The sequence below is a fragment of the Protopterus annectens genome, chromosome 12.part0, assembly GCF_019279795.1.
Source record: "Protopterus annectens isolate FY-2018-M chromosome 12.part0, PAN1.0, whole genome shotgun sequence".
Classification (NCBI taxonomy): Eukaryota; Metazoa; Chordata; order Ceratodontiformes; family Protopteridae; genus Protopterus; species Protopterus annectens.
Genome location: NC_056746.1, coordinates 451,511,181 through 451,525,986, shown reverse-complemented (window position 1 = coordinate 451,525,986; position 14,806 = coordinate 451,511,181). Strand labels below are relative to the sequence as shown.

The following is a 14,806-nucleotide window of genomic DNA, read 5'->3' as shown; positions in this document are numbered from 1 at the left end:
AGTAAATCATACAGCTTTGTAGATGTGAAGGAAGAACACTGGCAGCCTATTTTGGTATTGCAGTCTCTGGTTTACATAAAACCAGAGATGCTGCATGGCACAAAAAATTTCAGAAGTTGCAATCTAATAAATGAGTAACTGGCTAATTATGTGCTCAGAAATAATACCCTTTGGTATAGTTTCAGAACTTGTAATGCTCTCGGGAAATGATTGAACCTCACTGGAGACCCAAAAGGCAAACCCAGCTTGACTTTTCAGAGCTTGCAGTCTGGGGAAAGAAGCAGGAGAGTGTAATGTTGAGATAGGAAGAACCATGCTATTTACTAGACATTGAAGACAAGAGCAGCACATTGGAAAAGTAGGTTACTTGAAAGCTAGAAATGAGCTAAAGCTTGGCCTGACTTAGGAATGCACAACCCTGCCAACTGTGGCTTTAGATAGGGGAGCTGGAAAAGGCAGCAACTGAGTGTATACAAACTTCGTGACAGGACGGGGGTTTGCAGGATGGATCCCATCTACTCTGGCAATATTTGAAAAAAACATCGATAGACTGAGACAAAAGAAAGTGCTGTGCTGACTTTTTTTTTTTTTTTTCCCAGAAGGAATCAAATGTTAAGGACTTTTCATTGATTCTGGGTTAGGTATTTTTTGGTAATTGGAATCTGTCATTTTTCTAGCAAATTCTTACATTTGGGGATGTCCACATCACCTTATGTGTGCTGTAAAGTAAGGAGCTAGTTGTTATATAGGCATTAAAGCACTTCTGCCCCCAGCTCTTTAGATACTTTTGTATTTAAAATATTGATCCTCGATGTGCAAAAAACATTCTACGTGAGTATTTTGAACTTTCCAAATGTTCTGTATTTACCCCTAATTCCCTTATGGCCCAAGTCATGGCTTAATAGGATCTGAGGACCAGTTTGACTTATCCAGTTAACGAACAAATTAACTGTGAATTAAGAATAATTGAAGTTTAAATGAAGAACCGTCTTTGAGTTCTGTGTTCAGCTAAATCTCAAGTGGTACTATCAGGATGAAAGGAGCCATAGGATCACACAAGACCAGAACTTTCTTTGACAGAGTCCCCTCTGATTGACTCCCCAAATGAGGATGAAGAGAAAAATGCTTGGTAAAGTTTGCTTAGGTGATCAAGTGGCCATGGCACAAATGTCCACAACAGTGGCATTCTTGAACACTATTCTTAAGGTTTTTATACATTCATCCTAGATCAGACCTAGCAGCTATTGATTTAGTGAATCTAGCTGCTGCTAAACATTTGGTTAATACTAATTACTTTTCATCTGTCAGGGATGGAAAGGTTTTGATAGATCTGGGAAAAGCTGTGTTCTTCTCCATCACTTGTTTTCAGATATTTTAACTGTCAAGCTTATATGCCGAAGGTTATGCTTCCTTGTTGTGAAAATGAGTAATGTTTTGGCATCTACAGCTACTTGTTCCTCTGTACATACACTTAAAAAAATACTACAAACTGGATTCTCTCTCCAGGTCTAAGGAAGGCTTTCCTAGGATCATTCTCATTTAAGCTATGACAGTCTACCCATAGAGCTAAGGCTATTGCAGCAGTGATCAGTACAATGAACACAGTACAATTTTGTAGGTAAACTTGCCATAACTGTAAATGTTCAAATTATCACCACTACAGTAGCCTCTCTCACCTTGCATCCCCTGATTTGGTATATTGTTGTTGCCAGGGTGGGGACCTTTTATTTATTTTCATAGCATTGATATTTTTAGGGAAATAGCTTCCCTCACTCAGTTGGCATGTAAGCTCTGAAAGGGCTTGGTGCTCAAACCATTGTTTTTTCATTTAGCTCTGCACAAGTTTACTAACAATTTAGCACTTGGAAGGTGCCCTTAAGCTTTGGAAACTGGTCAGCTGTTCTATCCTTCGCATGATCTAACCCGTATAGCTAAGACTACTGCAGTAGTAATCATTCAATATCTACTGTTACGGTAAGCTTACTTACACAGCTGATCTCGCACCTCATCACAAAGTTCAGGGAAAAAAAGATCAATGCCAGTGTTCTTCACCACATGGTAACTGATAAGAGTGTAGTTTCAGGTACCCTGGTCCTTCTGTGGCAATACAAGAAACGGTTTGTTTTTCTGGCTGAGAAGGTGGCAGTTGTCTCCACTCTGACCTAGCTCCTGCATTAAACTCATGATCTCAAATGGTCTTTCAGCTGAGGTCTCAAAAATGATAGAATTTGCCAGAAAGCCTTTCCACCTGCCAGGCATACCCTGACAAGTGAAAGGAGGTCTCCATTTGTAGAGAACAGTACCTACTATCACCCCCCTTTGATCATCCTGACATATCTCTGGTACATATGTGTTCTGAGCCTCCGTTATTCCATCATCTTGATAAAGGTGATAGTGGTTTCAGTCTTGACCTGGTGGATGGCAGAACTGTGGCCCAGAACTGACTGCTGTGGTAGCTAGCATAATTCTGTATCTCTTCCCACCTTCAGTAGAATTTGAACCTTCTAACTGAACTCTTGTCTGTCTCCATTTCAATCATTTTAGTTTGGTGGTATTTGAAGTTTGTGTCATGGAAAAGGGTTTTCCTGATGACTGTAATATTGCTTTCAGTTTTGGAGCTGCAGGCCATCATGAGATGACCATTCCTAATCTTTCACAAGGATCAGGTGCCTCTTAGGATTGCCAGTTGTTTTATTCCCATGTTTTCTTTGTTGAGGGGAAGTGGAAGAGGGGGACAGAGAGACTCTTTGCCATCCTTGAGTATCTCCAATAAATTAAAATAAAAAAAAAATAAAATAAAAAAACTGAACACAGGACAAGCGCTTTCACGGGGTCTATATTAGATCACTGAATGCTTAAAAAAGCGAACGGTGATTAATCGACCCTATGTAAGCGAAAGCTTACAATTTCGAACTGTCAGGACAGCGATGTTTTTCCTAGGGAAAAAAATCGCTGTTCCAACAAAAAATAAATAAATAAAACACTTCAAACATTACATTAAGTGGGGGACTGTGCCTCCCACACCCCCCTACTTAAATATACTAACTCCGAGACCACACTACAGTGCCGAAAATGGCAAAGTAACGAAGTGGCCAAGTGAATTCTTTCCCAGGGAAAGAATTTGCTTAAAAGCTGGTTCGATATTTTGCAGTTTCAAGCTTTTGAGTTCAACCAAGATGCATTCAAAAGCATCTTTGGTCTTCTAATAGGGAACCCTTTCACGTATTACTATGCTTCTTCAGATCCTAATGCACTGATTAAAACTCCTACCATTATATACCATTCATTAATCTGTTAACAAGAAATAATCATTCAGTTATCCAATTTATACAGATGTATTAGTGCTTTTTGATGCTCTTAAGTCCCCAAGTATTTAAAACTGGTTTAATGCTGACACTACTATTTAAACCTGGATGTATATGTGCCTGTACTGTTAGAATCCATCTCAGTTCAATCCGTTCTAAGAAATTGTTGGCATCACCTCCCCTTATGTTCTTATAAACTTTTTGTAACACTCTAAAACTAAAAGTTTGTCCTGGTGACTCCATAACATGATTCGCTAATGCAGTCTTCATGTTTTTATTTCTTATTTCATAGTGCTTGCTAATTCTTTCCTTTAAACGCTGGGTAGTCTTTCCTCTGTAAAAACAATGGCATGCATCGCCAGTAGCTAAATAAGTTATATTTGCAGTATTACAGTCTGCATAAAACCTCGATTTAAATGTGAATGGTATATGAGGCTGTGTAAATTCTTGTTGCTTGGTTAAAACCCTACACATCTTGCACTTCCTACAAGAATAAGTGCCATTCCTTGTTCCTTCCAATGGGTATCTATGTTTCTCATTGCACAATAGTAGTTTAAGGTTGCTACTGTTCTTAAGAATCAAACATGGCGTGTCACCTACCAACTTAGCTGCAGGTCTATCCATGCTTAGTATGCTCCAATGTTTACTTATGATATCTTTTACCAATCTGTTATTGTTGGAAAATTTTGTGACGAAAGGTACCCTTTCCATTTTCTGTCCCTTTCTATGGCCAGTATTCACAGTAACATCCATATTCATATTGTTCATATTTAAACTACTACTGGCTACTTCTTTACTTGTATCTACTAGATGTTTACTTTACTTTATTGTCCATCTATGAAAAGTTGCCCTAGAGTATCAGTTTCCTTGGATAGTTGCTACCCTGTACTACAGATCATGTTAATCCTCATAAATTGACTTTTTAGTATATTGGGGAAAACATGTATAGGATGCATACTATCATTCGATAGTAGACCATTGCACCATTCTTGTTAATAGATTACTGAATGGTATATAATGGTAGGTATTTTAATTGGTGTATTAGGATCTGAAGCAGCATAGTAATAACATGAAAGTGCTTGTCCTGTGTTTATTTTTTTATTATTTTTTATTATTTTTATTTTATTAAAGTGGAGTCATCTGCCATGGTTGTCCTGCTGTTTTTTCTTTTTTTTTTCATGTTCATTCTGGTTTGGACATTTGGTTCGTGTTGGTGTTCTTTTTTGTAATTTTACCTGAAGTGGGAATATGAGCTTAGGAAGATGGCATAGCTGTCTGTCTCATTAGTAGTTGCCGAGCAAACCTTTCCAGGTAGATTACTAGCCATATTATCTTTTGAAGGCAGGTTGGATTTTACTTGCATGTTATTAATTGGCAGTGTGGGGATTCGAAAGTTTGTTCTGTGACTTCTTTTGTGCTGTGTGTTACAATGGTTGGGGAGAGCTGGCAGGCTCAGAGTCTAGGTATGCTCATAGAATTGAAATGATGATGTCACTGCATGTGCTTCCATCAGTTGTGTTCACAGAATACAGGGGTATATCAGAAAGAAAAGATGAAATGTGAGTAGTAGAGAGGATGAAAGTTCACCTGCCGATGAAGGTCCCCTATTAGGTGCATTCTTTCTTTATAAGTTAATCTCTTACAACGTCTGCAGGGAATCTGCTTTAAGAAGTACCTCAGTTGCTGCATGAATGTAGTCATTGAATGGCTTATCACAACCGAAGAGTAGGCCCCTCTGTTATTGTGGGTGAGGTATTTGGTTGTCTGAGGTATGAAAGCCCTGCTCACAGTGGTGTGTGAATATGTAAAATGCAGTGTATTTGTCTCTGCCTTTCAGATTGGAAGGCATTCTTGTAGTAAGCCTCTTGCATTGATATCTTCATACTGTGTGTTTTTTTGTATGGGGGTGTGTTGCCTTTCATTGCTGTACTATAGGAAACGGGCATAAATAGACAAGGGCATCATTCATATTAGGGTGCAAAGTCATAAAGGAATTGTGTTTTGGGAATAGTTTTAGAAAATGTGTTTTTCAGATGGTTTTGCCGAAACAATTGGTTTATCTTTCAAACAGCAGGCAATTGCAAAGTTATTACTGAGTTTAATAGTTTGTATTCTTGTTGGAATGCATTATTTTCATGTTGATTGTTTGTGACTTAGTCTTAGTAGAGAGAGAGAGAGATGGACAGTTAGTTTGGGTCTTTTTTGAATCATGGTTTACTCGTACTGCATCCTGCTCATCTCTAGTTGAAGCATCAGTCTGATATACACTGGGATGCGCATCCCCTACTTTGGTATTACCCAATGTCTGCTTTTTATCTATCTAGATTATGCTAGAAAATTTAGAGATTGCTTTTTATTATATGTAGCCTTTCCCCACTGCTGTCTGTTAGCTGCATCTCAGGAGAAATTGGAGGGAGAGTCATCATATTACTTTAATCATAAAGCTCCTTATTGGGCCACGGTCTTTATTACACTACAGTGTCAGTAACTGTTTAGGTATCCAATACTCTCTAACTATGTATACTGTAGTTACAATTTCCTGCTTACTCATTCACTGGCTTGAGTATTAGCAGTGACTGTGTTCTTCAGTGCCAGTTTGCAGACTTTGTTCTGATAGTGGTTACATATTCACAAGTGCCTGCACTGGTTCCTCCAGTGCCACAATCACTTCCTATTCCTAGGACAAGATTGGAAGTGCTAATTTGAGGCAGTTTAGCTCCTATGTTCAGCTAATTACTGTTGTCTTACCATCACAAGGCCGGACTGTGATTCCTTCAAAAGTAAAATTAGCACAGGTTTGTTAAGAAATACAAAGTAATATTTCTAAGAAAAGAAAACCAGTAAGCTTACCGTGACGACAGACTCTTCATTATGAAAATCTGAGGAGAAAACAAAATTACTTGGTCATCCTCTGAACAAATTCTTTCAGTGAATATGAGGAAGGGTCAAACTTTCTGCATCTGTACCAGAAGAGCCCATTGATTTAATGAATTTTTCTGTGTCGTCAAATCTGTGTATGGGGTTTGGTCCCTCATACTGGCACAATGAAGTGCTAGGAATGTCTAAATCACCTGTTTGGGTGATGCTGTCACTGGTAGAAACATTCCAGGATGTCAAAATGAGTGAATTCATCACGTTTCCATGGACCTGTCGTAATAACCCATGTAAAATTTCAAGATCCTTCAAGAGTAATTAAAGCAAGAGAATAAGAAGAATCCTGCTGACTACACTGACATAGCTACATAACCGCATTTCTCAGATGTGTTTACCAGCTCAGATATTTCCCCACTTGATAAAATAATTCAGCATTATGCAAGCCACAAGGATCATTACCTTTGCCATTGATGTGACTTGCCACTAAAGCTCTGTTAAGGAAATTCATTTCATAAGTGGTGAAGTACTTTATAGAATCTGTGGAAGACATCCTGTACGGAAGGAGATGCTTATCTCATCGTCTAATATTGTGTGTTGCAACAGATGTGGAAACTGCTAACAGAGTCTGAAATGTTTTTTAATTTCCCACTGCAGAATTGACTGCTACTATCTGTGCCTTTCTTCCTGGACCAGGGCTGCTAGACACTGTAGTTGACCGTTATCATCATCTTTTTGGCGAAGGGGAGAAGAGCAAGGTATCCCAGTGCAGCTTCACTGGTTCTTGCAAAAATAATTTTTTTCTTGTGCCCTATTTTATTCCTCAAAGGGGCAGGCGTGCAGTGGTATAATGAGTGCTTGTGTGCTGCTGCATATGAAATGCTAAGATGCCTACTTACCCCCGTTACACATGCTTATATTCGATCCACTGCTTGTTGTTCTCCAGTGACAACTAAAGAATAGCATAATGCCTGTAAATTCCACATACTCCTCTGAGGTGCAAAAGCTGGCTGAAGGCCAATGAAGCCAAACTCTGCCCCTCGATCTTCCTGGATTGCTAATTTGTCGTGCCTTGCCGCATTCCCAGACAGATGGCCTACCCCCTCCACCAGTGGGAAATCAGCAGACTCTGATGTTTGCTTTCTATGCCTGCCTACACTTAATTTCAGTGGAAACATTAAAAGTTGAGGGCCTGTTGATATTCAGACTTTATGCTTGGGAGATGGACAAATACTTATGGGAGCCCTGGTCAGAATCTGTGTTGTCCCAGTGGGCCTAAGTTAATAGAGCCAAAGGAAGTGATTCTTCTAGCTAATATTATGGATCCTGGTCACGGCAATGAATGTGCACTGGTGTATTTTGATTTTTTTGGAAATGATTTCACTTGATTCTCTTCCAAGTAGAAGATCTTACTGCTGTTGTTTTCCATCCCAGTCTCCTAGAGAAAAGGTGACTTTTTTAGTGCACAATAGTTCAAAATGCACTTGCTTGCTGCTGGTAGAGTAAAACAAGTGTGTGCTTGAGACCGTGATAGTCCATTTTTTTATTTTTTTTTTCCTTTGACAAATGTTATGCAGCCATGGAATTGGTATTTGTAATTTGTGGGATAGGAAGGTACAAGGGAGTTTACCCCATGCATTGTGTCTATGCAACTGGCAAATTTTGCTTTTTAGGTGCACTCTTGAGATGTGATAAATCAATTATCAATCTCTCGTAGTAGAGTTGGGAGGAGGTGGGGGTGGAAATTTTCTGCATGCCATCGACTACTGATAGCATTGTACATGCAAGGTGGATTAGAGAATTTGTTAGACAGTAGTTTCTGTGGATTTTTTCAGTAACAAACAGTGCCATTTTACATTCCAGACAAATGTTTTATAGATAGTTTCAGCCAGGAGAACAGCTTGAACCCAACTGGTTAAGCAAGTCACCCAGGCAACCACCATCTCTCTTTTTTTGGTTTCCAAGAAAATTGAATTTACACACATTAGAGCTCAACGGGCTAAACCAGTTAGTTGTAGCCAAGAAATCTGTTCTAGTCACACTTGTAAGTGCCTTTTTCCACGGTAATTTAACAAGTAGATTGAATGTGCTTACTAGAACTGTGAAAGTTTTACCTTCACATCATTTAGGAAGCCATAATCAAGTTTCTCTGCTTTTCTGAATCCACTGCACAGTCATTTTTGCTGTCTTCACTTCAGCACGTCCTTTGACCTAAAGGTTTTCAGAACATGCATTTCGTTGCTACCTCCTAACCTCCACCATCAAAGTGGAAGAATATTCTTTTAACTACACACTTTTTGAACCAGCTGTAGTTCTCAAGTGCTTGTATGTACAAACTACTAGAATATTATGAATGTTGCAGTAATACAAAAAAAAGTAAAACCCAACCTGTTCCATTCTCTGGTACTTGCCTTCGTAGAATGTTTGCTTAATGTTCATTAAAGAAAAGAAACTTTCATATATTGAACAGGTGATTACACCGTTTCTATTTGCATTTCATTATATAATGATGCTTATCCAGGATATGTAACTTTGTTACTGTTTTCAGTACATTTACTCCCTTTATTTTCATGCAATAATGTATACTGATAATGTAAAATTTACTTTATATGTATAAAATGTTTTTTTATTTTATTTTTATGTTATATGCATGATTTAACTGTGGAGCTTTTCTCCGAGGCTCCACTAAAAAATGGTATTTTGCCAGTTGGACTTTGTCGGTCAGCAAAGACGAAATAAAATGCTCATTTGACCAAAGTTTTTTGTTCTTGCAGAGTAGAGACTGACTGCAGTCCAATTCGCTGTCCTCCAGGTAACCTTGCCTAGGGCATCAGCATGTAATTTCTTCTGTGTAACAGGATCAATGGCAAATTTTTTCAAGTCTTCTCTTAAGAATGCCCTAGTGTACATTCCTCCTTCAGTAAATCAGATTATTAAAATATTTATTTATTAAATCATTCATCCATTTTCTGATACCCTCTTTATCATATTTAAGATCACAGGAGAGCTGGAGCTTGTCCTGGCACCCGTATGGGCATGAATTAAATGCTCACTCCTGGATGGAATGCTGATCCATTGGACAACTTGCACAACTATGGGTAATTTGGAGAATTACTAATTCACCTTCCTGCATGTCTTTGGGATGTAGGAGGAAACTGGAGCATCTAAACCAAGTCTGCACAGATGCATAGCAGACATGTAGTCTCTGCACAGAAGATGCCCCACTTGGGAGCTGACCAGAAAACTAAATGCTATGAAGCAGCAACTTTAACCAGTGCAGCACTGTGCCACCTTAGATGGCTTCCTCTAAATTGAAATCTAGGAACCCTTGAATTTTCTTAAACAGAATGACTAAACTTTGGGATATCAGCAATGTTGTGCCTCTTTAATTGTGCAGGGAAACAATTTTCCTGTGCTACAGCTGTTTCCAAATTGTCTGTTTCTAAATGTCATTTATTTACTGGGTGCTTCAAACACTAAATTCTCTTAGCAGAACTTCAACTTTAGAGAGTGTGTGAGAAATTTTCCAGGAGCTTCCTGAGACATATTTTCATGTATGGAGCAAAATAGTATTTGATATGATCTTCGTTGCTGCAGCCAGTGCAGAACATCCTCTGTGGTTCCACCTGCCTGCAAATACCATTGTAAAATTTAAAAACTTTTTTGTATGTTATAATAGAGTTTCTATATGTCTTTTCCCATGTTTTCTTTGTATAGACTCCTCCTAAGAATGACATAGAAGTTCAGTAACGTGGTACTGTCTTGTACTCCAACTTCATGTACATGCTGTTCATGTTCCGGGATCATTATACTTCTTGATGCTGAATTGTATCTACCTACTTCCCCCATAAATTTATTTTGGGGGGCTCCTATCATGTGAACAGTCTGCCATTGACTAATATGCTTCCATGATCTCTGCTGAGTCTGACTGGTACAGCCTATCTAGACTAGAGGTTTGCCAACTTAATGTGGGAAAATTGTAATTTTTAAAGGGTTATGAGGTGAAAGAGATTTAAATTAAGTTGCAGACCAACAGAAAATATTTTAAGCTGTGAAATGCAATCAGAAAAGTTCAATACCTAAATATAGCTAGAAAAATACTTGAGCAAGCAAGAACAGTCTTAATTTGCATCCTTTTCTATGGGCTCAGAGATGAGAAACTTGATGAATATGTGAAAGTACTGCCTATCTTGCATCATGTTAGCGCCATTTGTCTTCTAGTACTTGAAGAAGAAACTGGCCTCTCAAGAGACAGACTGCACCATTGCTAAGAATATGAGAGCTGATATTGCACGGCTTCCTGGGATGGAAAAGGAACTGAAACAACTCCGCGAGGAAAATGCATACTATAGGTGATTGCTGTTCCTGTTATTTTTACTTTTTGTACTTGTGTTCAGTTTGTGTATGTAGTTTTGCTTGTACAAGTATGTTTGTATGTTTATTTTTTTGTTTTGCATTCCTGTTTGTTTCTCTTGTATTTTTGGAGTAAAGATGCATGGTTTACAAGTAAACCCAAGAAAGGCTGCTGGTCCTATCAGTATTCTGGGGTGGGTGTTCAGGGACTGTGCTGATCAATTAACTACTGTTGTCACCGACATAGTCAACATCTCTCTGCATCAAGCCACAGTACTCAAGTGCTTCAATAATACAACCATTATACCACTGCCTAAGAAGTCTCCACCCTCAGTCCTGAGTGACTACTTCCCAGTAGTTCTCACCTCCACTGTAATGAAGTGCTTTGAGAGACTGGTAAAAGACTACTTAACATCAAGTCTTCCTGTAACACTGGACCCGCTCCAGTTTGCTTATAAATTAATATATTGCTCTACGGCAGATACCATCTCACTGGCACTTCACTTATCCTTGGCACACCTGGAGAACAAAAACTGCTATGTCCGTATGTTATTTATTGACTTCAGCTCAGCCTTCAACATGGTCATCCCCCAATATCTGGTCGAGAAACTGATAAAGCTGGGTGTTAGCACTCCTTTATGCAACTGGATTCTGGGCTTTCTTATTGACAGACCACAAAAGGTATGCGTAGGCAACAACACCTCAGTGAGCATCACACTAAACACTGGAGTACCTCAAGGATGTGTTCGGAGTCCCCTGTGGTTCTCAATGCTGACACATGACTGCATCACTAGGTACAGCACAAACCACATTATTAAGTTTGTGGATGATACTACAGTGGTGGGTCTCATCAGCAATGGTGACAAAAAAGCCTACAGAGAGGAGGTGAACCAACTGATTGTCTGGTGTAACAACACCCTGTCTCTCAATGTGAATAAAACAAAGGAGATAATAGCAATAACTCTATGAAAGTATAATCTTATACCTTATGTGCAATATTGATGATGCCAAGTTAACATTTTGTGCAATATGCCAAGTTAGCATTCCGATCAATTTGAAATCTGTCTGATTTTGATCCGTGTAATATATTATCTGTGCAGTATTTTTGGTACTGACAAAGTCTTGGTGCATGCTATTGTACTTGTTACTGCACTGCATAAATGTCTTACTGCTGTTCTTGTTGGATTAGCTTTCATATATGCGTCGTATTAATATCAGTATATGTTGTACGCAGGTTGAGTTCGAAGTAACGCAATTTCGTTCAGTTGCACTGTTGTACAGTCTGAATGACAATAAAGCTCACTTTGACTTGGATGGTTACATTAAAATTTATTTTTTTCTCTGAATGGAAGGGGTGAGGTTTAGAGATAAGAGGCTATTTTTAGGTCATATTTCACTTTTAGTTTCAGTATAAATGCATAGAACAATATTTTTCTGAGGTATGCTTTCTGAAAAGTTGGCATTTTCATATGTATTGGTATTTTTTGTGTTGAACTATTAGCTGTGTTTGGTAATATTAGTGTATTTTTTTTTCATGTGTTTATTTCCTCTTTTTCCCATGCTCTGATTTTTAAGCGTTATTTCTTAAGTTTATATATTTGTGTTTTGAATTTGCCGTAAGTGTGGGTTGCAGGGTTTGTGTGGTATATTTTGAATTTTGTGTGTTTGATTAGTTTACTGATTAATTTCATTATTTTAAATGAGAGATTGGCCTTTTATCATGTAATTTATATTGTATTACCTTGTGTTATTGTTGTGGAATGTTTGTTCTGTTGTGTGTGTTATTTTTGCTGGGCATTTTATACTTTGTTTGGTACTTTTTATTGTGTTTTCCCCATTATAATTTTTGGGGAAGTAGATCTTGATTGATTTGTTTCTTTTCTTTTTTAAGATTATATGATCATCCCATAGATTTATATTTTTGGGATTGTGTAATCAAATTCTAGTTATGTAAATATTACAACATTATATATATGCAAGTGTTTATATTTTTATTCCACACCTGAGCGTGTGTTTAAATATATTTATTTTTATTTAGTGAGTATGTTTGTGTTTAAATATATATATTTTTACTTAGTGAGTAGGTTTGCTTATTTATTTATCTTTGTTTATTGTGGTACTACCCTGATCAAAACTGACCAATTGAAGGCACAGGCAGTGTGAAAATATTTTTGGATTTTAACAGTAATAGAAGTATCACAACTGTAGAATGTGCAGAGATCATTAATTACATCAATGTTTAAAGTTAAAATTGCAGAAGTTAAGTACCACTTGGAATAGCCTGTTTTCAAGGAGACCCAGGATGGTTATTTATACTGACTAGGGAAAAACATGTTACTCTTTTCAATAAGTGCTATGGGATGTTTTACATCTACGTATGAGCTGCCACCATCTGTGGCAGATGAGAACCCATCTTACTTTGAAAGATGGCACCCCAGTTATGCAGTATTAATTCACCTGGTTTGGAACCCAGACTTTTTTAAATCTCTGTATCACACACACGTATACTCACATACTTTTTTCCAGTTAAAGCGTACCCTTTGAAGATGCAGTAGAAATACTGTAGAGAAGGGGAATATTGTATTGGGCTTCTTTTCTGAGATGCATTATAATGTTTATTCAATGTTTAGAATGTATTGAAGCAAGAAATACAGTAATACTGGCATTTTGTTAACACTTGACACTTGTGTGAAATATTGTTTTGGATACTGCATTTAGTGTTGGTTGTACTTTGCCAGGTTACTGGATGGTTTGCTTACACTGCCATTTTCTGTTCACTTCAGGGAGATGAAAGAGAACAGTGACTTGCTGCAAGAGCAAGTTGAAAGCCTCCAGAGAAAGCTGGAGCGAAATGAGAAGATGAAAGAAGAGCTTGTGGCTGTGGAGCTAGAAAGAGGGGTCTGTATTAGCATTTATAATTCACTGCATTTGTAATCAAGTTTCTGTATTGGATGAACCACAGGGGATAGATCATGTGGTAGGTGAGATGTTCGTTGCAAGCTTAGGATATTAGTGGATTTAGCATAAATGTGTTTCAGAGTTAGGTGTCTTGGTGCATTATTTTTATATAAGTTGTTTGCATCACAACTTATGCAGATGCATGCAAGCAGTCCAGTCTTGGTGATTCATCTTAAATACTCCCAAAGTGTCTATTGTTGTACCACCTTTGTGCGAGATGCAACTGTGGTTATAAACCATGATTTCAGCCATTACTTGACTGAAGTTCACCTTAAGCTAATTTCTCTGAAATACATTTCTAAGATAGTATTTGTATCTATACAATTGAAAATGAAAGACTGATACCTGATTTTGTGACATAGATTAAAGCTCTGACTTTAATCAAAATTACTAGAGTTTGAATAGTGCTGTAGCTTCTGGAAGAGCCAAGCAGCATAGGGTTGGAGTGAGAGATTGACACAGACTTGTGGTGGTTTCAGTTGTACCATCACCACCATTACAGTAAAATTTTTATAATTGTACTATAGCAGCCAGCTAAATGCAAACTTAGGCTGTTATATTTTTTTTCTGGTAATCTATTTTCCATCCATCTGTGAGAATATCCTTTGTAACCTTTGATGCCCTTCCATATCACTGTTTCAGTATTTATCATATCTGGGATATCCTGCCAAGGATAGCCCAACATCTGGCCAGTATAACAAAGCCTTACATCCTTCCAGCATTGTATGTTAGATGTTTTCTCCCTGCCCAAGTGTAGGGCATGAAGGCAATATATGTACTTTGAATAATTAGAACAACTTTGCCACAAGTCTGGACACCCTTCGCTGAGCTGGTTTCTACTGAGCAGTTTACAGATGAGTACCCTATTGAGGTTCCTTCTTTTTCTTTACTTGTATAGTTAGGGTTATTGGCAGCCAAGAAAGGAAATATCAGGGTGGGTGGCACATTCCACATAATGACCGTCACAAGAAGTGCTCGTTTTACCTAGTAGCTTCACAGGATTGTACTCAATTTACCATTTGTCGGGCCTTTGTTCCTAAGATGCTTCGCAGCCATCTGTCCTCTCTCCATTTACCTTGGAGGAACCAGATTCTTAAGCTTTTGCCCCAGGGCACCTTGGGTGAAACTGCCTGCCCTGAGGTAAAACAATTTGTTAAGAAAAAGACCAAGAGGTATTAATCTGGGGACTTCCAAGATGGCTGCACACTGAATAACAGCTTAATTTCAGCTCTTCTAGTGTGAAAACAAACTTGGGAAAAGACCGCCAATGAATTTGTCTTTCTGGGTAAATTTCAGTTACTGGATAATAAGTACATTAA

General features: G+C 38.1%; 1 protein-coding gene across 1 annotated transcript in view; it reads left to right on the top strand.

Moving 5' to 3' along the window:
• Nucleotides 1–14,806, top strand: part of MAD1L1 (mitotic arrest deficient 1 like 1) — a 4,750,917-nt gene that overhangs the window by 210,594 nt on the left and 4,525,517 nt on the right. The window contains exons 7-8 of the mRNA XM_044089554.1: nucleotides 10,398–10,528; nucleotides 13,313–13,427. Of these exons, the coding sequence (XP_043945489.1) occupies nucleotides 10,398–10,528; nucleotides 13,313–13,427 (246 nt within the window). The remainder of the gene's footprint in view (nucleotides 1–10,397; nucleotides 10,529–13,312; nucleotides 13,428–14,806) is intronic.